This window comes from Spermophilus citellus (assembly GCF_964194105.1).
Source record: "Spermophilus citellus genome assembly, chromosome: 4".
NCBI classification, from domain to species: Eukaryota; Metazoa; Chordata; class Mammalia; order Rodentia; family Sciuridae; genus Spermophilus; species Spermophilus citellus.
Window position 1 is genome coordinate 67704355 of NC_138185.1, and position 27909 is coordinate 67732263.

General features: G+C 51.3%; 1 protein-coding gene across 1 annotated transcript; it reads right to left on the reverse strand.

Moving 5' to 3' along the window:
- Positions 1-1440: 1440 nt before the first annotated feature.
- Positions 1441-27810, reverse strand: ANPEP (alanyl aminopeptidase, membrane). Its single transcript, XM_081292224.1, has 21 exons — positions 27657-27810; positions 19506-20339; positions 18901-19043; positions 18671-18810; positions 18097-18223; positions 17861-18015; positions 17508-17621; positions 17268-17411; positions 17021-17086; positions 16835-16900; positions 14982-15157; positions 14638-14717; positions 13666-13802; positions 13508-13563; positions 12308-12455; positions 8639-8730; positions 8089-8199; positions 7780-7947; positions 6718-6858; positions 6209-6290; positions 1441-2053 (listed from the first exon to the last, which is right to left on the reverse strand). The coding sequence occupies exons 2-21, from the start codon at positions 20111-20113 to the stop codon at positions 1901-1903; spliced, it is 2907 nt and encodes a 968-aa protein (XP_081148350.1). The 5' UTR covers positions 20114-20339; positions 27657-27810; the 3' UTR covers positions 1441-1900.
- Positions 27811-27909: the final 99 nt, after the last annotated feature.

Consider the following 27909-nt stretch of genomic DNA (forward strand, 5'->3'; position numbering starts at 1 on the left):
TCAGTCAGAGCCAGGCACAGGGAGAAATAGGATTAAGCTGTCTCTCTATAGGCAAACCCTCCCCTGCAATGTCCCTGAGCACAGAGCCCCCTAGGGACCCAAGATGGGGAAGCTGGCCCTCTCCCCAGTTGGTCCTTAGAAGGTCAAGTGCCAGCCATGACTGCTGGGTACTGGCGACAGGAAGGGCTGGCCCAGAGCTGAGGGGCCAAAGGAGTTAATTTGGAGCAGCCCAGGGAGCCTCCTGGACAGTCCCCAGGCACCCAGGCTGGCCTCTGTCCCTTGGCCCGCCCTACCCTTTGATGTGCAAATAGCCGTGGAGAGCCAGGGCCTCCCTGGTCTCAGAGGCCTGCTTCTCACTCCCAGGAAGAGAGGGTGAGAGAACAGCTGCTGGGGCCTCCAGCCAAGGATGTCACACTCCTTGTCATGTGTCAGGCCAAGTGCTCCCTAAATCCACAACAGGCTCCTTTATTGTCTTCATTGTGTGGAGGAGGAAACCGAGGCTCAGGAGTTTAGATCCCTTGCTCCAAAAGAGTGTCTGGGCCACCATCTGAGGCCAGACCTTCAAGATTCCAGCTGGGGAGCTTGTGGGTGTCAGTGGAGGTGACCCCCAAGGAAGGCCTGCGGCTGTCTTGTTACTTCCTTCTTCCCCTATCACCATCCTTGATGTTCACGGGGCCCAGTGGAGCTGAGGCCAGAGTGAGCGCCCTACAACCTGGCTCCCTTTGCCAAGAGATGCCCCACAGGGTCAGTGTGCACCGTGGAGCCTCAGACCTTCTCAGCATGGACCACCAACTGCCAGAGGTGGCCTGCAGATTGCAGCCCTGACTCCTGGTGAGGTATAGCTCCCTTGGTGGCTTGCCTGCCTCTACTCCCAACTCTATTCTGCGTTCCATTCTACAAAACAGCCTGTTAACAAATTGATATCCCACCCCCCATGGAGTCTGGAGAGGTGGTGGGACATGCCCTTGGCCAGTGAGTGGTGGTTGCAGGCTTGGGACCCTGGGTTTTCTGCTTTCAATGCATTGACCCTTTCCCCAACTATCCCAGGGCCCCTGGTGTTGTGGAAGTGCAGGGAAAGTGGTGCAGTTGGCTTCCTGCTCCCTCGCCTTGTGTAGGGTGGGTGCTTCTAAAAAACCTTCCACTCTGCCAGGACCTGCTCTGTGCTTGGCACCACAGCTGTTCTAGCTCACATCACCTGTGGGAGCCACTGTGTCCACAGTTGTCCAACCTCCACCTCTGAGGAATTTCCTAGCACCCAGCACTGCAATCCTGCCAGCAGAATTGGGAAGAAATGCACCTGCAGGCAGACACCGTTGCACAGGTGTAGGGAGGGCTGGCAGGCTGAGCATCTCTCCTCTCCTTTGCTCTTTGGGGTCCCAGCCCCATAGTGCATCCCGTGCACCCCAGCGTCCTGCCTCCCAGCTAACCCACTCGTGCTCCTGCTTGGTAATGTCTGGAAGCTCATCTAGAAATCCTTTATTTACATTTTCGCTTAGAAAAAAATATACAGATCTGGTGCCCTGTTGATTCCTCAGTTTTGGGGTCTTGTGGGGAAGGTGAGAAAATGTTCAGGGCGGCTCCCTCAAGACCGTCCATTGTCCATCAAGGGCTTCTGCTCATCTGGCCCTAGAGCTGGGCTTCCCTGAGATCATCCCCAGGGCCCTGGGTGACAGGTGCCATGCTGGGCCTGGGGTGGGATTGGCACAAGGGGCAGGGGCTGGGAGGTGCTTGTGACAGCCTGGCTATTAGAAACTAGAGGCCTCACAGGCCAGAGACTTCATCATTGAGGGGAGGACACTGGTGTCTCGGGCTCTGAAAATGGAGGCCCTGCCACAGACTGGTGGGACAGAGAGTCATGGGCACCTCACTAGGGGCCAGGTGGCTTGAGGACCAGGAACAATTATTGGCTTCTTTCTGTGAACCACTTGAGCACTGTCTCCTTGTTTTCCTTCACCCACTTGATATTGGCTTTCGTCTTCTCCAGGGCTTGCTCCAGAGCCCGGGTGCCTGAGCCAAAGCCAATGTCCATGTTCTCCATCTTGAACTTCTCCAGCTGCCAGGAAAACAAAGATGGTCAGTTCCAAACTGGATCTTTTTTTGAGGGGTTGGGGAGGACTGGGGATTGAACCTAGGGGTGCTCTACCACTGAGCTACATCCCCAACCCTTTTTTATTTTTTATTTTTTGAGGTAGGGTCTCACTAAGTTGTTGAGGCTGTCCTTAAACTTGCGATCCTCCAGCCTCAGCCACCTGAGTAGCTGGGATTACAGGGAAGTGCCACTATACCAGGTTCCAAGCGAGGTCTGGGTCTCCCAGTCCTCAGGCTTCTCACTACCACCTGGAGGTAGCCTGGACTGGAGACTACACCCTGATCCCTGCATAGGGAGGGCCAGTCCTTCACCTCCCCTGGGGCAAAGTTCTAATCTATCCAGAGGTTGCAAAATGACAGCCTCAGGCAAAGCTTGGCTCGGGAAGGGATCTGGCCTTCTCTTTGCAATATTTCATTGAGTTGATCCTCCTGTATAATCTCAATCCAATCAAGAAGAGAGAAAGGGACAAATTAAAAAATGCCACATGGAAGCAACAGTCAATTCAAACATGTGGAAATTTCTAAACCATAAGTGTTCCAGTTGCTTCAATAAATATGTAGCTTTAAAAAAGGGTGGGGGTGAGTGTGTCACTCAGTAGTAGGGTAAAGCCCTGGATTCAATCCCCAGTACCCTCCAAAAACAGACAGACAGACATACTATTACACATTAAAGAGGTATCAGTACTAGAGACTCTAGCCAGGTCAATTAGGTAAGAAAATGGAATAAAAGATATCTGAAAAGGAACAAATAAAACGCTCTGTTCACAGATAACATATAACATGATTTTGTATACACAGAACCTTTAAGAAATGCATAAAAGAACTAACTAGAAGGGTTGAGATGTAGCTCAGTGGTAACGCGCTTGCCTAGCATGATGGAAGCCCTAGGTTCAATCCCCAGTGAGCTACTAATCAATTTATCAAAGTTGTAAAATACAAGAACAATGTATAAAAATCAAATGTACTCCTACACACTGGCAATGAAGTCTGAAAATGAAATTTAAAAATTCCATTTATAATAGCATCAAAACCTAAAATACTTAGGAATAAATTTGACAGAAGCAGCACAAGACTTGAAACTTTGGTTAAAACTACAAAACACTATTGAAGGTAATTAAAGAACACCTAAATAAAAGGAAAACAGGACCAAAAAGTAAAATCTGTGTTCACGGGTTGGAAGATTTAATCTTATTAAGATGTCTATAAGGGGCTGGGGAAGTAATTCAGTGGTAGGATGCTTGCCTAGCATGTGTTAGACAAAAATTAAAATTAAAAAAGTAAAAATTTAAAAAGTCAATAATCCCCAAATTGATAAAGAAATTCAATATAATCCCTATTAAAATCCAAACTGCTTTTTTTTTTTTTTACAGAAATTGACAAACCAATCTTAAAATTCAGAAGGTAATGCAAGCAAGGATCCCAGAATAACCAAAACAATTTTGAAAATGAACAAAGTTGGAGGACTCACACCAATTTCAATTTCACTCACATCAATTTTTTTGTAGATCTGACCCACAATGACCCACAATGAGACAGTATGGTGCTGTCATCGGATAGAAACACATATCAAAGCCAGCCCATGGTGTATGTCTGTAATCCCAGCTGCTCAGAAGGCTGAGACAGGAAGTCTCAGCAATTTAGCCAGGCACTTAGCAACTCATTGAGACCCTGTCTCTAAATGAAATCCAAAAAAAGGGCTGGGGACGCACCCCTGAGTTCAATCCCTAGAAGAAAGAGAGAGGGGGGGGGGGGGAGGTAGGGAGGGAGGGAGGGAGGGAGGAAGGAAGGAAGGAAGGAAGGAAGGAAGAAAGGTCAATGAAATGGAATTGAGACTCTAGCTGTAAATCCTTACATTTATAGTCAAATGATTTCAACAAGTTTGCCAAAAGTATTCAGTGGGGAAGAGTCTTTTAACAAATGGTGCTGAGACAAGGGCTTAGCCACATACACGCAAATAAATGAAGTTGGACCCCACCTCTCACCATGCAAAAAAAAAAAAAAAAAAAAGTCAAAATGATCAAATGGCTGCATATAAGAGTAAAAGCAATAAAACTCTTTTAAAATTCCATAGGTATAAAAGTTTGTGACCTTGGGTTAGGCAATTGTTTCTCAGATACGACACCTAGAGCACAACCAACCAAAAAAAAATTGTCAAAAGACACTATCAAGAGAGGGAAAAAGACAATCCTCAGAATGGGAGAAAATCTCTGCAAATCATGTGTCAGGTAAAAGAATTTAGTGTTCAAGATATATAAAGAGCTCTTAACTCAACAATAAAAAGACAAACACACACACATACACAAAAATTTTGTCAGGGGGGGCCCCAATTGAACCCAGGGGCTCTCTACCAATGAGCTACAACCCCATCCCTTTTTAGTTTGAGACAGGTTCTCTCTAAGTTGCTGAGACTGGCCTTGAATTTGTGATCCTCCTGCCTCAGCCTCTGGAGTCAGGGATCACAGGCCTGCGCTAAGTATCCCAGTTTTTTTTTTTTTTTTTTCGGGGGGGTGGGGTGGGGTTATCAGGGATTGAACTCAGGGGAACTTGACCACTGATCCACATCCCCAGCCCTATTTTGTATTTTATTTAGAGACAGGGTCTCACTGAGTTGCTTAGCACCTTGCAGTTGCTGAGGCTGACTTTGAATGCGAAATCCTCCTGCCTCAGACTCCCAAGCCACTGGGATTACAGGTGTGTGCCACCATGCCCAGCTATAACCCAATTTTAAAATGGGCAAAGGATTTGAATAGAAACTGCTGCAAAGATACACAAATGGTCAATAACCACACAAAAAGGTGCTCTACATCATGTTGTTAGTCACTAGGGAAATGCAACTCAAAAGCATAATGATACTAAAGATAGAGAGAAATTTAACCCTCATGCATTGCTCCTGGGAATGTTACAGTTGCTTTGAAAAACGTTTTGGCAGTTTCTAAAAAAGCTAAGCATAGAGCAATTGCCTGAGCAGCAACCCCACTGCTAGGTGTATACCCAAGAGAAGTGAAAACACATGTGTTTGCACAAAAAAATTCCCATGAATGTTTACAGCAGTACTATTCATGATAACCCCAAAAGTGGAAACCACCCACTATCCAAGTGACAGAAGCCACGAAAATGGTCATCATTATATGATTCCATTTTACAAAATGTCCAGAAAAGACAAATCCATCATAGACACATGAAGTAGATTAGTGGTTGCCAGGAGCTGGGGGGGAGCCAGTGTTAATGAGAACAGGGTTTCTTGGGGGAGGGAATGATAAAAATGGTCTGGAGTTAGTAGCAATGGCTATATAAATCTTGCAAATATACTAAAAAAGTTCTTAAAGTGGCGAGTTTTATGGTACATGAATTATATCTCACTTTTTGGAAAAAAAGGTAGCTGGATACATAGTCCTGGCTACTCAGGAGGCTGAAGCAGAAAGATCACTTGAACCCATGAGTTTCAGGCCAGTCTGGGTTACATTATGAGACTTTGTCTCAATCACTCATTAAAAAATATATATATATATATTTTTATTAGCTACACATGACATTACAATGATCGTGGCAATTCATACATTTGAATATATATATATATATATTTTTTTTTTTAATATTTATTTTTTAGGGGCTGGGGATGTGGCTCAAGCGGTAGCGCGCTCGCCTGGCATGCGTGCGGCCCGGGTTCGATCCTCAGCACCACATACCAATAAAGATGTTGTGTCCGCCGAGAACTAAAAAATAAATATTAAAAATTCTCTCTCTCTCTCTCCCCCCCCCACTCTCTCTTTTAAAAAAAAAATTTATTTTTTAGTTATAGGTAGACAATATCTTTATTTTTATGTGGTGCTGAGGATCGAACCCGGTGCCTCACGCATGGTAGGCGAGCGCTCTACCTCTGAGCTACAACCCCAGCCCCCAATAAATATATTTTTTAAATTCCAATATGCTTTTTTTTTTTTTCTGACAGAATTGCCAGTATTTACAAAGTCTGGCTGCTCAGCCCGGGCTCCCTGTGACAGACACAAAGTCTGGCCATTCTTCTCATAGTCCCTGTGATAGACATTGAGGCTGAGTGGTGGCTGCCACCTTAGGCTGGGAAGTGCCTGGGCTGAGTCCAGGCTGGGGGACAGCTTCTTACCTGCTGCAGCTCATACTCGGTGGAGAATCGCCGGGTCACCGCCTGGATGAGGTTGGAGAAGGAGAAGGAGCCACCACCATAACTGCAGGGTGGAGAGAAGGGTGCAGTGAGCGGGGCCCAGGACGGGGGCGCATTACCTGGCAGCCAAGACTGAAGCCTCAAGACTGCCCTGGGAATCTTTGAGCATGGCTGAAATGAAATGATATGCCCAAGGAGGTACCACAGGGATGTTGGGGAATTGGGACTTGAACACAGGTTTGTCTGCAGTGTCCCTGACTCTCCTCTTTCTAGAGACTTCTAGCAGTCACATTTTCTTTCCAAGTGGGAAAACGGACAACCCATACCTCACTGTCTTTCCATGCCTGCCTCCCACCCCAGGCCCCAAGCTAGGTTCATGGTGGACGGCTCCTGCCCAGTGCCCCCTCTTCCTGGGGCATCCCCCACACACAGAACACCCAGGCACCTCAGCCTTGATACTTGCTGCCCTGACACCCTCACCACAGACTCACTCCTCAAAGAGCTTCTTCCAGTTGCTCCTGACAAAATCCCAGACCAGAGTTTGCCCTATGACATTGTTGGTGATGCTGGTGATAGTGGAGACAGCGTCCTGCTTCCGGATGTAGTCAGGGTTCAGGGTGTAGCTGAGGTATCTGGAAGAGCAGGATGCCAGGATAGTGACCACTCCAAGGGCTGCAGTCAGACGTCGCAGAGAGAACCCCAACTGCAAAGCACCCTGCTCTCACACCCATCACCTTCTCCTGTGTCTTCTCAACATCCCCTTGTGGTGTCAAAGACTAATGGACCCCTTGATCCTACCTTTCTCTGTAGATAGGAAACTTGAGTCACCTAAGCAGGGTCACAGGCTCACTGGCAATGCCAAAGGTATGCCTGATGGGGGTACTGGTGACTGAACTCAGGAGCGCTTTAACACTGAGCCCCCTCTCCAGCCCTTTTTATTTTTTACTTTGAGACTGGGTCTCACTAAGATGTCCAGGTTGGTCTCAAACTTGGAATCCTCCTGCCTCAGCCTCCCAAGTCACTGGGATTACAGGCACCCACCACTGTACCAGCTTGCAAATATTTTTTTTTAAATGAATAAATGAAGGAAGGAGTATTAGAGTCCTGAGCCCTGGCACAAGGTAGGGTGACACTGACGGTGGCTCTTCTTGATGGGGGTCCAGGTTATGACAGATGAGGCACACAGAGGGAGTGAGGAACCCTCATGCAAGGGCTTGAAGGGGTGCCTGGCTGGATGTCCAGGACAGGATCAGCCAGGCCAGAGCCCTTGACAGAGAGGAAGATGTGTTGTCATGTAAGGGCTAAAAGGCCACAGCTATTAAAAAAAAGCATAGGACATGGGCCCAGACTCGGGTTTGAATCTTGGCTCTGTCATTCATTAAAGCTCGTGGTCTCTGGGTCAGATGCTTTGCTTCTCTGAGGCTCAGTGTCCTCATCTGTAAAATGGGGGAAATACTGCACAGGTTTGTGAGGCCAGTGTGAGGGCCCTGTGAGGACAGCAGAGACCTGGAAGGTTTTCCAGGTGGGGAGCAGCCCCGCCCTTCCCAGCTCACCTGTTCAGGAGCCACACCTCGTTAGTGCAGGCCAGGGCTGCTCGGAGTTTGTCAGCCTCATTTACCAGGGTGGCGTTTCTGAACTGCTGCCAGGCGAACTCCCACTCCTCCTCACCACCCTGGGAGATGGCGTTGCAGTAGACGGTGGACCGCAGGTTGGGGTGGATCCTGTTGTGGGGTGGGGGTGTCAGGTGCAGAGCAGCAGCAGGGAGGGGGGAGTGAGGGGCAGCTCAGGACAGGGCTGTGGGCTCCCAACCCACTTGAGAGACAGATAAGGGCTGGCCGAGGAGATGCGGGCGAGACACTCACGGGTTGATGGTGGGGTTTTTCATCCACTCCTTGAAAAGGTTGGTGACCATTGTCTCACATTCCTCGATCCCATTGGCGCAGGCAGTGGAGATGGCATTAACCTCATTGTATCTGTCCCAGGGTAACATGATTAGCACATCTGGCCCAGACTGCTGGCAAGTTACTCCTGACATACCTCCCGGCCCACCGGACTTTCTGGGACTCTCCCTGTTTTCTTCCACCTTGGCCCTGAACTTCCTTGATTCTCAAAGCTGCCCGGGGAACCACAGGGCTAGGTACAGGCTCCAGTGCCAGTTTCAACACCTGGAAGCTGGTGACTCCAAGCTGGTGGGGTGACCTCAGAAGGTTTAGTTCAAGCCTTTGTATAATGAAGCCAGATTATACAAAGGATCACAGGCCACAAGGATCCCCGCTCCTGGGCAGGTGTCTCTCTTTGCTGGTGGCCTCACCTGGGCCAGGTGTTCAGAGGTCTAGGGGAGAACCCCGCCAGGCATGGCTTTCGACTCCCTGGGTCAGTCCTGACTTCCAAACCCATGAGAGTCACACTCACTGTTCCATGAGGGTTGGTGGCCTCTGGGTCCAGAAGTCGGTGAGGTTTTGGTAGTAGTTGAAGAGTGGGGACACTTGCTTCTTCAGGTAGTTCTGAGAAAAAGAACACACGAAGAGCTCTGAAGAGTGGCACTGACCAGTCAGGGCCCCCAGGACTTCAGTCAGGTGGGCAGGAGGTAGAGGAGAGGCTGGTAAGGAGAGGGGTCAGGGTTTTGCCCATAGCTGGACAGCCCCCAGTGGACGAGCACATGGCTAGGTTTAGACCACTCCACTGACAGTCTTGTCACAGTCTTAGCCGGTTCTAACCCTCTTTGTCTAAGCAACAGAGTTCCCTCCCTCTCTCCCTCCCTTCCTGCCTTTTTTCCTTCCCTCTCCCCACCACCTTTCTTTCTTTCTTTGGTACTGGGGATGGAACCCAGGGACATTTAACTACTTTTTAATATTTAGAGACAGAGTCTCGCTGAGTTGCTTAGGTCCTTGCTAAGTTGCTGAGCCTGCTTTGAACTCTCAATCCTCCTGCCTCAGCCTCCCAGATGCTGGGATTACAGTATGCACCCCTATGCCTGGTGTGTCTAAGCAATGCCGTTTCTTAAAATAAAGGTCTGGGTTTTCCCCTCAGATACGTGCTTATGGTGGGGAATTTAGAAAAGAAAGGAAAGAATTTGCAGAAAATAAAACACACCCAGAAGCCCACCAAACTATGATTTCCAAATTGGTCCTTTATTCCTTCTTATTTTTACATTATTTTTCATTTTGACTTAGTGCGTCTATCATTGTGCATGCTGCTCTTTTTACCTAACCTTGTAATGTCAGCCCTACACCATGTCATTAAAATCCTTCGCAGACTCTGGTCCAACATGGCTGATGGACGTCTGGGCCAAGCGGAACCCACACCCAAAGGTAAAAAGAACCAACCCTCAAAGAGGACAGGAGACCCAGTGGTGGGCACAACATCGGCAGAGTTGAGGCAGCTGAGAAGCTCAGAGGGAGATGAACCAGGCATGACAGAGAGGGAGAGTTTGCAGTTGGGTGGCTGCAGTAGGGGAACTTGCTGTGACAAGGCTCAGAATCGAAGGGACTGTTCTGAGGAGGCCACGGAGCTGCATGTTAGGGACAACACAGGGATGACCGACCAACATGGAGACGGGAACTAAACCCTGCAGAAGGGGTGGGTCAACCTCGAGGCCCCACTTCCCTTGTAGCAGGTGACACCTCTCCACTCTCCTTATGAAAGACACTGGGCCAGAGGAGCTCCAGATGTGGGGTCACGAGACACAGTGGGAGGGGTGGCAAAGAGGGTCAGAGGTGTATATATATATTTGTTTGTTTCTGGTGCTGGGAATTGAACCCAGGGTCTTGCACACTAAGCACATGCTCCCTCTCTAGGTTAAACCCCTAGTCCTTAATTTTTGAGGGTTCCCAATTCCACCAGGTCACCCTGCAATAAGAACCTGCCCAGAACACAAACCCCTCTTCTCCATGGAGCTTCCAATCTCTTTTCAATTTTTAAAAACATGGCATGCTTGCTTGATGGGCACGGTGGCACATGCCTGTAATCCCAGGGATTTGGGAGGTTGAGGCAGGAGGATCACAAGTTCAAGGGCAGTTTCAGCAACTTAGCAAGACCCTCAGCAACCCCATCAGAAGCCCGATCTCAAAAGAAAAATGAGGATGTAGCTCAGTGGTAAAGCACCCCTGGGTTTAATTCCCAATATCAAAATTAGAAAAGGAACACTTAATGATTTCACAACCTTGTGCAGGGGCCCCATGAACCTTCTTCATATTGTTCCAATTTTAATATTTGTGCTGCCAAAGCAAGCATGGCTTCCAATCAGTTTTTATTGCCTCACTCTGAAATCCAAAGGGAAGTTCAGCCTCCAACTTGAAAGGAGACCAAAACAAACAGAAAACTCAGCGGAAATAAGGGAAGAAAAAGAAAACTTCAAAAAGACGACAATAAATATCCTCCAAGAATGAACAGAAGGCATCACATCACATAGGACACTGGAACCAGAAAGAGCACTCAGAAATTCTGGAACATGGAAGAAGAAATGGAAACTTTCTCTAGGTGAAGGGATGTGCAAAATCTAGGGGAACCCTCCTAGAGGGTTCAAGTCAACAAGCCGGAACAGAGAAGAGATCAGAAAGCTAGAGGCCAACGCAAGAGAAGTAAGAGGTATTGACGGGATGCAGAAAGAGACAACTGGAAAACAAGGGAAGAGAGTTTAGAGAAGTGATGCAGGAATGTTCACCGCAGGACCCGAGAGTCCATGTTGGAAAAAAAAGGAGAATGAGAAAAGACCCAAACCAAGGAGCACCAGGACAGAGAGGGGGGAGCCCAGAAGCTTCCAGACGATGGAAAACTGGCCACATTCCAAGATCTAGAAATGGGAAAGGTTCTGGGCTCTTCAGCAGCAATGAGGGGAACCTGATGTCAATAGGGCAAGACCTTAAACATTCTGAGGAGTAACTTCCAATCTAGAAATTTCTAAACCTGGCTGAACTCTAAGCTGGAATAAAGATGTTTCAGACAAACTACCCCAGAAAACCTGTTCTCATGACCCTTTCTCAAAACTTCTGGAAAATGTGCTCCCCTAGGAAAGAGAAAACCCAGGAAAGAATCCATGGTGTTCAGAAAGCGGAAGGTGCAACACTGGAGAGGGGTCCTCTGAGCAGGGGGGCTGACCAGGCCAGGAAAAAACAACACCCACAAATGACCTGACAGGTCTGTGAAGGTGTACAGAAAAAAAGAAGAAAAATACAAATATAGTACTCTAGGTGGCTAGGTAGAGAATATTTAAATAATTTTAATAAACCAAATGCCAAATATTGATTTCACCAAGGACTGTAATGCAACTATGTTAGAAGGACAAAAGAATCCCAGGGAAGGCAGGCAAGAGTTAAAACTTCATTTACCAAAACAGGATGTTAAGAGATTATTTTAAAAATATTTAAAAAAAAACTCTTCAAGTATGATCTCGTGACTATGTAATACTCCTTCAAATGGATATTCTAGTTTATCTGAACCAATGCCCAACTGAGCTACCAGCCCTTTTTGTTTTATTTTTATTTTGAGACAGAGTCCCAAATAACTGGGATTACACATGTGGACCAACGTGTCCAGCCGTTCATTTTTTTCTTTTTTTTTTTTTTTAATAAGCAATGCTGCAATGCTGTACCTTCATCCTGAACAAGCTCCAGTTTCTTTTTTCATGTCCTAGGTGGGAGAATCAACCCTAAAGTAGGCCCCTGTGTTCTGAATTAAAATATATCAAAGCCTGTTAAAACCAGTGTGCCCTGCTGGCTGGGCAAGCAGGGTTGCTCACCTTACAGAGGGGTTAACTGGGGCTAAGAAAGGGCTGCCAAGGCCACACGGGTCTTCAGTCTCCCAGAACAATGGCTAATTCTGGGCCTTCCAAAAGCAAGCTTTGCTAGCAGTCTGTCTTTCCTGTGCCCCACCCACTCCCTTTCACCTCGTGGTCAGGCCTGCTCTCAGGAAAGAACATGACCAGGTGATACTTATAGTAACTTCTTCTTCTTTTTTTTTTTTTTTTTGGTGGTGCTGGGGATTGAACCCAGGGCCTTGTGCATGCAAGGCAAGCACTCTACCAACTGAGCCATATCCTCAGCCCTTGAACTGGTTCTTGAACCCCACCCTTCAACTCTGTACCTTCATGGGACCGTAGACCTCGAAGCGGTCAAACATGAGCTTGAAGTAGTTCAGGCTGCTTAGGGCAGCCTCCCAGGGCATGTACTCTGTCTCTTGAATCAGGAAAAGAGTGTTGTCCAGCGCTAGAGTGACAGGGATCCTTCCAGCACTGTGGACCAAGAGAAGGGACCAAGTAAGCACCCCTACCCAGCCCAGCACACCTGGAGAACCATAGCCCAAGCTCTCAAGATGCATCTGGACCCTGGACCCCTGCCCTCTCCCTGCCCCCCTCCCAGGGTCCCAGCTAAGCCAGCTCAAGTACTTGCCATGAGGGAAGGAGTGATACGGGAGTATAAATCAGACCCTCACACTGACCCAGTGCCATTCACATTCCCTTATCATCCCCATTTTACAGATGAAGAAACTGAGGCTCACAGAAATAAACTGACTTGCTCAAGGCCACACAGCTCATAAGAGACAGAAGTGAGACAAAAAGCACCAGGCATGGTGGTGCACACTTGTAATCCCAGCAACAGGGGAGACTGAGGCAGGAGGATCATAATTTCCAGGCCAGCCTCAGCAATTTAGGAAGGTCTTAACCAACTTAGCAAGATCCTGTCTTCAGAATTAGAAATAAAAAGGGCTGGGGATAAAGTTCAGTGGTAAAGCACCCCTGGGTTCAATTCCCAGTAAAAAAAAAAAAAAAAAAAAAAAGGACCAAAAGTCAGTGCTTTCTGTTCTGCCCTCCTCTAGGCCCTCATTGGTGCACATTGATCCACAAATGTCCATGTCTATGGGTGGCTCAGGTCAAAGAATTAGCAACCCGCTGCAAACAGAGTATAAGCTAAATAAGTACTTGTTTATCTGTGCGGTATCCCCGCTGTCCCGCCCACCTCAGGTTTACTTTAGCACCTAGCATAGTGGTCTGGCACACAGTCAGTGCCCAGGAAAAGCTGGGTGTCTTGGAGTAGGATATGAGCAGAGCACTGCACAGGCCTGAGTCTGGCCACCCTGGGCTACCATGTGACCTGCAGCCAGGTGGTACGACTCTAAGTATCAGATCTTTCATCTGTGAAATGGGCATGTGGGGACAGAGGGGGGGTGTGCAGGGAGCCCTCTGCACAGTGCCTGGCATGCGTTCAGGGCCGTGGAGGGAGCAGGGCTCCCATCCTATAGTCAGCCACAGGGCCTCAGCCCAACGGAGCCCATGAGGACACTCACCTGGCCAAATTGAAGGAATCATGGATCACCTGCGCCCGATTGATGACAGGGATGGCCTGGAGGGAAGACAATGTGCCCCCTCAGTGTGCACTGCCAGCTGCAGGGGGTGGGGCAGGTCTGGTGGTCCATCCTGGGGCGAGGGCGGGGGAGATACCCACCGACAGATTTGTCTGCAATTGAGTCTGAATCTTCTTCCAGTTGCTTTCGTCATAATTCACCAGGTAATAGCCGGTCACGTTGAGGTTCAGCAGGACCCATTCATTGTCTGATGACGTTCTAAAACGCTCGTTCTGGGCTGTAGGGAGAGAGCAGAGCTGGCAAGGTCTGATCCCTGGGCCTACCTGACCCTCTTCTTCTTCTACAACACAGCTCACCTCTTCCAGGAAGCCTTCCCCAACCTCCGCAGGAAACTGAATCTCTCTGTCCCCATATTCCTGACCTTATCTCTGCAAATCCCTGAGCACAGTGCCAGAATGTCTTTAACTGCATCTGCCCTCCCTTTACCTATAGTTGGCTAAGGCCGAAAATGACATGCCTTGACCTTCACTTCCTTAGTGCCTGGCCAAGTAGTGCTGCTCATTCCATGTACCAGGTGTTGTTTATGCATTTTATGTGAATTCTCTCTCTCTCTCTCTCTCTCTCTCTCTTCTCTCTCTCTCTCTCTCCAATACGGGGAAAAGTACTCTGTTGAGCTACATTGCCAGCCGTGAATTCTCATTTAATCTTCACATGACCTAAAGGAATAGGTACTATTCTTTTTTTTTTAGAGAGAGAACATTTTAATATTTATTTTTTTAGTTATTGGCGGACACAACATCTTTGTTTGTGTGCAGTGCTGAGGATCGAACCCAGGGCGCACGCCAGCCAGGCGAGCGTGCTACCGCTTGAGCCACATCCCCAGCTCCTAGGTACTATTCTTAGCTCCACTTTATAGACAAGGTAATGGAGACCAGTGAAGGATGGTAACTTAACCAAGGTCACACAGCTGGACAGCAGCGAAGTAGACATTATAACCAAAGAAGTCAGCTCCATTTGTTGAAATAACGATGGAAACCACTTTAGTCGCACTCCAATCCCTGGAGCTAGAAGTATGGGGTGGGGCTCCTCCCACTGGGGCAGGGCTGAATTACCTTTCTGGACACTCTGTAGCCAGTATGTACCCTGCTCTATGCCATTTCTGATAGATGTGATGGGCACAATCCACAGGTAGCTGCAGCAAGAGAGTCAGAGGTTAGGGGCAAGAGGCGACAGCTTTCGATATTGCTAGCAAACAATGGTCCTGCCAGGCTTCCAGCTTCTGCACAACTCTGGCACAAAGTGCTTCCATCCTCTTGTCCCTAGAGAGTGAGCCTGTGTCCAGCCACCAGGGCTGGGAGCACAGTAGGCCAGGTCCTATGGTGGTCAGGAGGCCTTCCCAGCAACCTCCCTCTGCCCCGCCCACCTCACTTCACTGGGCCTGGGCCTCGGGGCTCACTTGAACTGGGAGGGGCGGGTGACATTGGACTCAGGGTCAAGGAGGAAGTGCTCCTGGGAGATTTCCCCTTTGCTGGTGTCCACAGTGATGACTGGAAAGCCCATCTGCAGGATCCAGCGGTCCATGATATTGCTCACCCGGTCAGGGAGAGTGATTTCTGACTGATTGTTCACTGCCTGTGGGCAGAAGGCAAGAGCATGGCCATCAGTGGACTGCCGTTCTTCAGTCCCCACCTACCCAGGGTAGCCCCTGCAGATTCCAGCCTCTACCCCATGGTGCCACCTGTGTGGGAGGCAGGAGCTAAAGTCCCCATTTGGTTCTGCCTCTCCATAGCTGGCCCGGTGCTGGGCAAGCTGGAGAACCTTCCTAACTCTGGTTCCTTTCATATCAGCACAGCACATCTGCACGGCCCCCACTGTGGGCCCACACTAAAGCATGTGTGTGTGTCAGGGAAGGGTGCCCAGGGTGCCCACGGCTTCTTCTGAACAACATGGAGAGGCTGAGAGGGAAGAGGAGATGGAGATGGAGGAAAACCAGCTCCCAGGCCGGGGTGAAGGACAGGACGACGGTGGGGTGGGAGTGAAGGACGTGCACACAGACCAGAGGGAATGAATGGGAGGAGGTTAGGGGCCGCTGGGGTGTTGTCTTCTTGGGTCTTTCTAAAAAACCTCTTTCCCTGTTCATGCATTGCTCTTACAACCACAACATAAAGTGGTAATCTGTGTTGATAATCAGAAGCACCTAGGAGCAGGGTAGAAGAGCTTTTCAGAAAGAGGAAGGCTGAGAGGGGAGAAGATGCCTAGAGCCTGCAGAAAGGGACCCAGGGAGAAAGGGAGCCAGAGGGAGGAGGCTGGACAGGGTCAGGCGTGGAGATGTGCTCTGGAGGGGAGGAAGGCATAGGGAGGTGGAGGGAGGACCTACAACTAACAGTGGCACCATCTTGTCAACAGAGTCAGGGGATGAGGGAGGGGGACCACGCTGGGGCCCATTTCTTTTAGGTCGTAGACTTGCCAGGAGAGAGCCAAGCTGTGACTCTGTGGCCAGATCCTGGGTCTTCCCACTGTGGTGAGATTGACCATGGGGACTAGAAGGATAGCAGCAACCATGGGCGGGGAGAGCTGGAGGAAGCCCGGGGTCTAGGGTTCTGGAGGGGATGTCGGTGTGGGGACAGGCCTTGTCCGGGGTTGAGGAGGCTACAAGGGTGACAGCTGCAGAGAAGGGGTGGGGGCAGTGGTAACAGAGAGGAAATGATGGGACAATGGAGAAGAAGGACTACAGCACAAGGAGTGGCAGGACAGGAAGCAGTGGCTTCTGGGAAGGCCAGAGGGTGTGGTGGTCAGAGTCTGCCCCACAGATAGGGGCTGCTCAGGTTTGGAATGCAAGATGGGTAGGAGCATGGGGTCAGAGTTGTGCTGAGGGTGCTGATGTATGCAAGATGCACCGGGAGGGGCCCACACTAAGGCACGTGTGTGTGTCTCCCCCCAGGTAGAACGGCAACGCTTCGTTAGTTGAATGGCTGGCTCCAAAGTTCCAGGGGGAGGAAGGTTCAGACTTGTGAACTCTGAGGGCCCAAGTTCTCATCAATCATTAAGGATGGGGGAACTTGAGTCTCCCCCCATGGAGCTCCACAGCTGGAGCCTGAGGCAGACTGCAGAGGAGGGGTCATGACCAGTGACATCATACACCTCCTTCAGGAAGCCATCAAGCCACCCATTTCAGAGGTAAGTAACTGAGGCTCCCAGTGACCTGCCTGGGCTGGAAAGCAGGGGATCTGGACACATTCTCTCAGGCATGTGCTGTCCCCAGGGACTTTGGGCAAAAAGAAAGGTTTGGGAGGGCTGGCAGGTACTCACCTCCTGCAGGTGATGCCACAGGTCCTGGTAGACAGTGTTCTGGTACTCAAAGGTATGAAGGTAGGACTGTGGAGACAGGCCACCGTGAGGACTGGACCAGTGCCCCTAGGCTCCCCTCTGGTTGGCTGGGGCACTGGGGCTGATAGAAACCCACTCCAGGGGCTGGCCAAGGGGTGCCATACTCACCGCCAGGCCTTTCTTGAATAGATTCTCTGTCAGGAAGCTGGAGAGCATCCTGAGGACCGAGGCACCCTGGGGTAGGGGCGACAGGGAGAATCAGAAGGCTGTGGGCTACCAGGACCCTGTGGACCAAGGGTGTGGGACAGGTAACCCCAGGACCCCAGGTGTGGAAAGGCCCTGTGAAGGGTGAATCCCTGTCTCTCTCCCCACACCCCATCATGTCTCAGGGTCCAGAGGGAGGCTGGGGCAGTACCTTGCTGTAGGAGATGGCATCAAACAGCTCACTGATCTGGGACGGTGTGTTGATCTCCTCGGCAGGGGTGGACAGCGGGTGGGACGAGGCCAGGGCATCCACAGCCATCACACGGTACACGTCATTCAGTACTATGAGGTCTTTCTGCAGATGGCCAATGGCCATCAGGAGACTGGCCTGGGAGGGGGTGACCCAGGCATCCCTCTACCTCCCCCCGAGTCCCCAGGGTGGCTGGCTCACCAGATTCCAGGTGGGCTCTGCATAGTCGGCACCCAGGTACTCCACGTAGGAGGCAAAGCCCTCGTTCAGCCATAGGTCATTCCACCATTCCACAGTCACCAGGTTCCCAAACCACTGAGTGGGGAGGGAAAGGGGGTTCATCTGCGTCGCTCCCTAACAGCACTTTACCAAGCCCCAGGCAGCTGCCAGGCACAGGCCGGGCACTCTACTGGCAGCACGGTGAGCCCCTCCTGCCACTGCGCCAGGTGCTACCCTCTTCCCCTCTCAGCTACTCAGGGCAGAGTTAGAACTGTACCATCTGCTCCCAGAGCCCCTGATCCCTTCTCTGCCCTCTCTGTGCAGGGGCTGGCTACCTGGTGGGCCAGCTCATGAGCAATCACAGTGACCACCCGCTCCTTGTTGGTGCTGGAGGAGGACAGAGGGTCAAACAGCAGGGCGTTTTCCCGGTAGGTCACCAGCCCCCAGTTCTCCATGGCTCCAGCGTTGAAGTCAGGCAGGCCTATCTGGTCTGCAGAGGAGAGGCGGTTGGTGGGGTGGCCTCGGTGTGGAGCTGCGCCCACTGCCTCCCGCTTCAAGACCCCTGACTCACCAGATTTTTCAAGTGGGTAGGGTGTGTCATAATGCCCAGCAAAGAAGTTTAGGATGGGGCCTGTCACGTTCAGGGCATAATCACCATGGCCTTCATCGATAGCACTGGGTCGAGCCCAGATCCGGATCTGCAGAATGGGAGGATGGAAGGCGGGAGGCTAAGTGCCCTCTTGGATCTTGGTGTAGAGGGCAGAGTAACAGGACCCAGTGGGCTGGGGGGTCTCCAGATGCCAAGCCTAGGTTAAACTGAGAGGCCTGGTCAGCAGAGGGACAATTTGGGTGCTCTGAGGGCCCTAGGTCCTAGGGAGGGGCCTTTGGGGATAATGAGAGCCATAGCCCTCATCTGTCTGGCACCTGTGGTCGGGAACTTTCTTCATGATGAGGAACTATTGTTCCCATTTTTCCGATGCAGAGACCAAGGTTCAAAGAACTTAAGACACTTGCCTGGGATCACTCAGAGCTGGGACTCAAACAGTGGCCTAACCATTCAGAAGCCGGCAGAGGGGTGAGGAAACGGAAATATTCCTCCAGCCTGGGTCAGTATGGGCCCAGAACACATGGGCACAGCTTCTTACCAGGACATTATTGGGCGACTGCGTCTCCACTTTTGTGAATTCGCTGACAATGTAGGCCAACAGGTATGTGGACATCTTGGGTGTCGTTTCGAACTCAGTGATAGACCAGTCGGGTTCTCCATCCAATGGGACACTGGGACCTATGCAGGGGTCATATGAGTGTGGGACGGTGCACCCTCTGCCCTGCACCCCAGCCCCATGTTGCCGGCTCCCGGGACCAATCTGCTCACCTTTGGGAAGCATGTTAGACAGAGCCACGTAGTCCTTGGGGTGGATGAGCGTGATGCTAAACTGGGCCTTCATGGCAGGTTCATCAAAGCATGGGAAAGATTTCCGGGCATCTGCTGCCTGCATCTGTGTCGTGGCCACCACTCTGCCCAAACCAGCGTGTTAGAGGGTATTCTGGGGGGCAATGTTGGGGTTTTTAGGGTGCTCTAGGACATACCAGGGAAGGGGTGCATGGCAGCTGTTCCAGCCTGGCTCCTGCCCTCGCTCTCCCCCAGGGGCCCTGGCAGGCCAGCAGGCTGAGAGATCAAGGTTCGAGGACTGTCTAAATCCCTGTATTAGCTGGGGGACTGCAGCAAGCTTCTCTCCTCTGAGCCTTGGTTTTCCTGTCTGTCCAAGGGACCCCTCTGTCCCTCATGCCTGGCTCCCTGAATTGGGGTAGGCAAGCCCTCCCACTCTGTCACATGGTGTGTATCTGATCCACACAGCTGGAGATAAATGTTGGGCCATCCCAGGGCTCCAGAAGTTTCTAAGGCCTTGAATGCAAACCCTCTGGTGGGCCTTGGGACCCAAGTCTGCCCCCAGGGGCAGCTCAACCCAGGGAACTTACTTTTTCACGTTGCCATCCATGTATTCGCTGCGGTAGAAGCCTGCCAGGTCATCGGCCAGCTCCCCCTGAAACTCGGTGTCCATCTCATACTTGTGGCCCACCTCCAGGTAGCCCTTGAGGTGTACCACCAGGTACTCGGTACGCTCCACCAGCTCAGTCCTGTCGATGGCAGGGGGCTGGGAGTTACCCACGCCCCGCAAGACCACCATGTGCTCCTGTTTCCTTGTGTAGTTGAGCTTTTTGCTGTGGATGATGATGACGTTGGTGGCTTCCTTGCAGGTGAAGAGGACGGTGCTGGAGCCCTCAAAGATGTACAGGCCGTCTTTATTGGGAGTGAAGTAAGGCCTCAGCTTCACCTGGTAGGAGTCAGGTATCAGAGACATGGGCAGGCGGTACTGGTTCCATGGAAGGTTCTGGTCCATAGTGGTGGCCGAGACAGTAGTGGAGACCACAGTGGAGATTTCGGGGGCTTCGGTGAAGCTCTCAGCATTCCGGTTCTTCTCCTGAGCGTACACCACAGATAGAGCAACGATGGTACACAGAGCTGCCACGCCCAGAAGGATGCCCAGGATGCCTAGGGACTTGGAGATGTAGAAGCCCTTGGCCATGGTGAGGGTGGCAGGGCACTCAGGGCGGCTCAGTCTGGGCAGAGAACGGAGCAGCCTTGGGCCAGACTTATATCCTGCAGAGGGAGGAGCCCTACCGCCACTGGCCTGGGCAAAGATTAACCAAGGCTCAGACAGGCGAAGGTCACTGGCCTGGGCAGGGGCACGCTCTGCCCAGGGCTCCAGAGAGGAGATCCAGGAACCTGTGCGGAGCTCGGCTCAGGGGTGCCTGTAGGAAGCAAAGGGTGTCTGGTTACAGGCTGCAGGCAGTTGGGAGACGGGCTGGAGGACTGAAGGACAGGCGGTAGGCTGTGGGCCCAGCAGGAAGAGGGAGGCGCCAGGTGGCACTGATCTGCCTGTGAACAGAGATGGTGGGCACAGCATCAGGATTGAAGTCAGAGTCAGGGAAGGACTTCCCAGAAGCAAGATCAGGAACATGCACAGAGAAGAATGAAGGCTATTCCCAGCTCCCTGTCACAAACACTCAGAAATCTCCCTTTAGGTCTGATCCCTGGAAACACGCCAGGGGCTCCTTAGCGACAAGGTCCTAGCCTCTCTTGCCTTCTTCCGATTCCCCTCCCTTTTCTTTTCTGTCCAAAACCTTCCCCTCAATTAGCTCCCTGAATAAAGTGCAATGAGTTGTTTTCCTGGGTTTTTTGTTTGTTTTTGTTTGGTTTGGTTTTTTTTGTTTGTTTGTTTGTTTGTTTTGGTATTGGGGATTGAACTCAGGGGCACTCAGCCACTGAACCCAATTTTTGTATTTTATTTAGAGGCAGAGTTTCACTGAGTTGCTTGGCACCTTGCTAAATTGCTGATGCTGGCTTTGAACTTGTGATCCTCCTGCCTCACCTCCCAAGCCTCTGGGATGACAGGCTGACAGGTGTGCACCACCTGGCTGCTGTTTTTTTTTTCTTAAGTAAGGAAGTTGGAGGGGGGCTGGGGACTTGGCTCAAGCGGTAGCGCGCTCGCCTGGCATGCGTGCAGCCCGGGTTCGATCCTCAGCACCACATACCAACAAAGATGTTGTGTCCGCCAAGAACTAAAAAATAAATATTAAAATTCTCTCTCTCTCTCTCTCTCTCTCTCTCTCTCTCTCTCTCTCTCTCTCTCTCTCTCTCTCTCTCTCTCTATCTTTAAAAAAAAAAAAAAGAAGTTGGAGGGCTGGGGCTGGAGCTCAGTGGTAGAGCGCTCACCTAGCACATGTGAGGCTCTGGATTTGATCCTCAGCACCACATAAAAATAAATAAAGGTATTGTGTCCATCTACAACTAAAAAAAAATTTAAAAAATAAAATAAACAAGTTGGAAACTAAAGTTCTTCCCGTATGTGACCTTTACAGTATCTATATCTCAGGTTTGTACAACAGATTTAAGGAGAAATCATTAAACACCCCATAGTAGAACCTAGCAGACATTTCCATCCTTCTCACCCGAGCTCAGTGCTGCCTTTTTTTTTCTATTGTTGTTAAAAATGAAGAGATTACTTATACTTAATAAAATATGCCCACACAGGAAAACTATGTTCACTGATTGTCCTTCTCATCCACCAGCCGGGTCTCTCGACACAGTCCGACACTCACCACCGTGTCCACTTCATCCCCAACAAACCACGTCCTTGAGGTGGACCCTGCTGTACCCTCATGGACTCCCTTCATCTTCCAGGGCCTTCAAAACTCTTCACCACACACATTGGATAATTTTCTTCCACTGCTTAAAGTCTTCCTTTTACTCTATAGAACCCAGACCACCCCTTTTCAAGGGGCCCACAAGTCCAGAAGCAGTTAGCCCGACCACTTCCCAATCTGGTTCCCACCACTTTCCCCTCCAACAATATTCCAGACACTCTGGCTTTCATCCAGCCCCACCACCACAGGGCCTTTGCACATTCTGTTCCAGCTGCCTGGATTGAATTTTCTTCCCTTTTGCCTGAGTTAATCCCTGCTCATCTTTCAAGTTTTCCTCAGAGAAACCATGCTGACCTCCCTGACAAGCCATTACCATCATAAATCTCTTCTTCAAAGCCCTAAAACTCAGCACAGGTTTCCACTTGATCTGTATGATGATGACTTGAGTCATGGATTACAGGCCCTGCAGGAGCAGGACCTTGGCTGTGGCCCCCAAGGGTGGCTTGATGCCTAGCATGCGGTAGGTGCTCAGGATACATTTATTGAGAGAATGCACATGTGGAGAAGTGGGTATGTGAATGGGTGGGTGGGTGGGTGGGTGGATAGATGGATGAATGGGTGAACGAATGACTCAATCCAGGGGAAATTCCTTACTGATGTCTTTGGAGCCTTCACTCCGCCCTATCCCTGTCCCACACATGCTCCAGGAGAAGGGTTCACCCTCTTGAGCCTTCCCCAGCCTCCGTAGATGTGCAGAACTCTGGGCAGGCGCAAGCATCCAGGGCTCGCGCGTCTGTCTGCTCCTGAGGGTCTCATTCATCTCCCACCTCCTGCCAGCCCACGGCCACACGAAGTCTTGTTAAATAAACATGTGCATTAGTTGAAAGGCCAACTAGATTAACTCATTCAGGCCCAAAATGTGGAGTGAACAGTGAACGATGGCCACTCTCATCTGGTCCATGGAGGCTGGGGTGTGTGCGTAGGCTCTTTGGGGGGAATCCTGAAGGTGCGCATCTCAGACTGAGGGTGCTCTGAACATTTGACATTTCCCTTTCCCTCCAGAGACCCATCCCCGGGGCCTTGGTGTGAGATTAAAGTGGGCTTCCCACTGCAGGGACCTGTAGCCACTCCCACGAAGCCTGGGCTGATGGCCAAGGGGCAGTGACAGGAAGCCAAGCATCTGGGGTAGTGCTCTGGTGTGGGCACAGTGACAGAGGGCATAGTGGCCCCCAAGGGTGACTCATTATGTGCTCAGAGTGGAATTTGCCCAGGGAAGGCCATCTTCACAGTGCCGACAGGCTGGCCGCTGAGGGGCCACACATCCCCCTGCCCCTAACTTCACTCTGAGAAGTGACTGGGCCTGCTGCAGATCTTCTGTCCCCACACTCCTTCCCGAACTCCTAGTTGGTACAAAGCCCTCCCACCTTTGCAGTAGAAACACCCACAAGTCCATTCAGCCTAATCCCTTCTCCAAACAAAGAAAAAGGCCCTGCCTGGCCCACTGTGGTCTCTTCCTGTTTGCTTTGGACACAGACCACGGGCCCAGCTGGCTGCAATCTTCTCTCTTGGAAAGGGGCCTCTGGTCTTCCAATCTGGCACAGCAGGAAGCCCTGAGCTGGCCCCCTCATGAGAGGTCCCTGCTCTGGGCACCATGCCAACCCAGGCTAGGGGCGCAGTGAAGGAGGGCAGGCTTTGCAGCCCTTCCTCCAGCCCCCAGCCTGGGCCCAGGCCTGGCCACCTTCACACCCCCATCAGGCAGAGGTGGCCCTGCTGCCTCTCACTGTCACCCAACCCTGCCACCACATTTAGTAGAGGAATCTGCCTGAGATTCTGGGCGTGACTCTCCCACACAAACTATGTCCCAAGGACCTCAATGCCTTTGGAATGAAACCTCACTCTGGCTTGGGCCTCATGATCTTCTGTGAGCTTGACCCTCCTGCCTGTCTGTCTTTCTATTTCCCACTGTGGCTCCAGCTGCCAGCATTTCCCCAAATCCTCTGGGCAATTTTTTTTTTTAACCTCTGTACCTTTGCCAAGAATGTCTTGCCCTTTCTTCCTGTCAAACTCCTATTCATCCTTCAAAACCCAGTTCAAATGTCCCTGTCTTGTCGTGTATGGCAGCCCCTCTCCCATCTGTATTCCCTGGCCTCCAGTTCACATCTCTATCACAATACTTACAAAAAGGCCATCATTGTGTTCAGAAGCCTGCCACGAGACCTAAGCACCCGTCAATGCTGGCTAAATGAACAACAATACCCATAATCCTTGCCATGGCCTATGGGTGCAGTGATCCATCCCAGATGATTCTTTCGACTCATCTCGAGCCCTCACCCCCATCTCCACCCTGCTGGCCTCTTTGGGTTCCTCAAGCCTACTAAGTTCTTTCCTCCTTGAACCAATGTGCACACAAGCTGGGCCCTCAGGGCCTGAAAGCTGCCAGCCCTTCCCACATCACCTGCCTACTGGTCCTGGAGTCTCCCTTCAGTGGTGCTGCCCCAACAGCCCTCCCCATGCCCCCATAGGGGTAGCACGGTGTGCATCCAAGCCCCACCCGGGCACAGCACCTAGCAACAGCAGACAGGCTTGTAAAATGGAGGCACCAATAGGAAAATAAGAGACAGCAGTTAAAGGTGGAGCTCCAGCTTAGGGCAGGTCCTGTCACCACACTCCTTCCCGAACTCCCAGATGGTGCATGTGAACCACTTTTTGTGATCTGTCTGCACATTGTTTACTTAATATTTTCTTTAAATCAATTCATTTTTTTCTGTCTTAGCTTCCTTTTGAGTAACAATGACAATGAAACCATGGTTGGATGTGTTAAATTATATTTCTTTTCTGATAAACATCAACTCATGACTATTAACTTAAAAAATGTTCATCTTAGTGAGGCATGGTGGCATGTGCCTGTCATCCCAGTGACTTGGGAGGCAGAGGATCGCAAGTTCCAGGGCAGCCTGGGAAACTTAGAGAGACCCTGTCTCAAAGCAAAAATTTTAAAAAAGAGCTGGGGGTGTAGCTCAGTGGAAGAACACCCCTGGGTTCAATCCCTAGTATCACAAAACAACCACCACAACAAACCTATTCACTTAAAGTCATCTTCTACAGCTACACCCACTTGGGAACCACTGCTGTGCCCTTTATGATTTGGGGGTGCTGTCGCCTGAGGGCTGTCTTTGGCATGGGATCTTTCTGCAGGTGAGTAAAATGCATGCCTTTTTTTCCAAACTGTTCATTTCTTGCTGGAGTTGAAGCCAAGACCACCCAGCCCATCTCAACCAAGACCCCGTCTCTATAGGCTTACATTTCCAGCTTGCTGATATTTGAGATCAGAAGACAAAAAACGAACAAAACAAAACAAAATAAAACACTCATACTGCCAACAGTTGTGCTAAAGAAGATGTAGGCATGGTCACATGTGCAGAAGATGTCATCTGAAAGGAAGAAGCTGCCTTGTCTCAGATGAGAGGGTAAAGTTGCACAAAGACCCAGGAGCTGGGAAGGGCTGTGGCCTGAAAGTGGATGGGTAGTCAAGGAAACCGCTGGGTGACCCAGGCTGCATCCTAGACCACTGTTTCCTTGGATAGGCCCCCGGCCACTCTCCCTCAGTGCCTCCATTTGTGGAATATGGGGCTGGGCAGGCTGGGAGTGAGGGGACAACCTGAAGTCCTAAAGGAGCAGTGGGGGGGGGGCAAGCACAAGGCTGGGCCCCATCAGGGTATACTCTGACCGTGGCCTTCTCCTGCCCTGCTCCAGCCTCTACCACAGCTGCATTGGCTGGGCCTGGGCCAGACCCCAGGGTGCTTCCTATGGGAGCCTTCGACATTGTCCATCCTGTGAGAACCCCATCAGGCTCCATGGAGCCCCTGCAGCCCAATGCAAGGCACTTGGGAGGGAGGGAACAGAGGGGTCCTTGTGGGCTGGGGGGAGTACAGAAGCCATGGAGAGGCCATGCTGGGCTGAAGATCCTTTCTGGCAGTTCTCATCAGTATGAAAGTATCTACTAGGTACCACGCTGGGATAATTATCCTTTTTTACAGATAAGGAAATGGAGGTCAGAGAGGTTAAGTGACTTGTCCAAGGCCACACATCTAGTTAGCATCAGATTCTATAAATTTATATATGCCTACCAAAAGCATCCTCCCATACAGCCCATTTCTAGTGGCAGAACCCAGAAGAGTTAAAGACCTAAACAGAAGACACATTCTTTTAGTCAGGCCAGGACCATGAGCAGGGCACAGTTCTGAGAAGTGAAACTTCCTGTAAGCAGGGGCTCACACAGGTTTGTGGAGGACCCTGGCCCTGCTTCTAGAGCTATGGCTGGGGCCACTGTAGGGCCTCTGGTGACAGAAACCCAGGATTGGGCTCAGGCTGGGGATAGATGGCTGCTGGCCAGTGTGGATAAGGGCACTAGGGCCTCAGTGTGAGTAGCTGGCCTGCCATACATGCTGGAGGACTTGCTTTAAATGTTTGTAGGCTCTAGGGGAATATGAGGGCAGGGGACTGGGCTGCCTCAAAGAGTGTAGCCTGTCTTTTTCCATCTCTGAGTAGCTTTGTTGTACTCAAAACAAGTCCGGGTCTAGTCTCAGACTCCCAGGCTCTATAGGGAGGCCCGCTAGAGAGGATGAGAGCTGGGCCTGGACCCAGGCAACTGGGAGAGAAAGAGCATCCTCTCTCCTCTCCTCCCCAGCTCCTCTCACACTGGGTAATGGGGCAGGGCCAGTCCTCCAGTAGAATGCGAGCCCATCCCCACTTCTTCCTGGACACCCCCACCGTGCATGTCTACCTCCTCTCTTCAAAACATGACCTGAGGGGGCTGGGGATGTGGCTCAAGCGGTAGCGCGCTCGCCTGGCATGCGTGCGGCCTGGTTCGATCCTCAGCACCACATACCAACAAAGATGTGTGTCCGCCGAGAACTAAAAATAAATATTAAAAAAATTCTCTCTCTCTCCCTCTCTCCCTCACTCTCTCTTAAAAACAAAACAAAACAAAACAAAACAAAAACAAACAACAACAAAAAAAAAAAACATGACCTGAGGGACCACCCGTCCAACTTTCCCCTTGCATAGGAGAATCAATGAGGCCCAGGGAAACCTGGGGACACTTTGTGACTCTGGGATATGACACCATCAGAAGGTACCCAACCTCATGACTCCCGTTTGGATTTAAGCACAGCTGGGGACTTTGGAGGTGACCGGGTTCCCTAGAACAAGCGCCGTTTGCAATGCAAGCCTTCACCTGTCTCGGCTGCTCCCCAGGGAGGGCGCTAATACTCAGTTCCGCGTCCACAAAATCGGCACCTGCATGAGGTTGTGATTCGAGCAGGGGACACCAGGGTTATAAAATGGGCATTTAAAACTGAGTGCCCTTCCTATTGGTCGAGGGCTGGGGCGGAGGGCTTCCAAAGGAGGCAGGAAGTCAAGGTTGGCCCAGGGGCCTCCCCTAGCCCCGCCCCGGAGCCACCGCTAGGAGACCCCGAGCGCCAGCTGAGGGTTCCCCACGCCTTTGGCTCCGCCCACCTACCGCTGCCAGCCCTCCCAGCGGCGCCTCGCCGGCCGCTCGGCGCTCACCTTGCGTCCCCACCCTGCACTGCCCTGCCCTGCCCGTTCTCCCTCGGCTCCTACCGAGACTCCGGCTGTCCCCACACCCTGGAGACCCTCCAGGGGGAGGGCCTCTGAGCCTCTGAGAGCCCGCTGGGGAACCCACTTGGCCATGAGATCTTGGAGGAAACTTGGCCAAGAGAATCCTTGGCGCTCCCTGGCCCTCAGTTTACCCATCTGAGAAGGGGGTCGTCCACAGCAGCTGTCCGGCTCTGCGCACGCGGCGTCTCAAGCTCGCTCGCTCGCTCGCCCCCTCGGGCTCCCGCCCACCAACGGCCCGCAGCTCCCCCGCCCCGCGCCCCTCTCCCACCGCCCCCCACTTGCCTGGGGCCGCCACGCGCGGGACTCGCGGCTCCGAGCCTCCTCCCCAGGCACCGAGCGCGGCCCGACGCCGTGCTGCACGGTCACTGCCTCACCAGGACGGGACTCCTCCTTTTCAGCCCTTTTAAAGGGAAGTAATCTGACCCGACCACTACTCCGCCCGCGCTAACCCCTAGCAGGCGGTCCCCCGAACCGCGGCTCCGCCCGGACTCCTCCCGGGCCTCGGGGCTGAAGGCAGGGAGGCCACTGCTCCGAC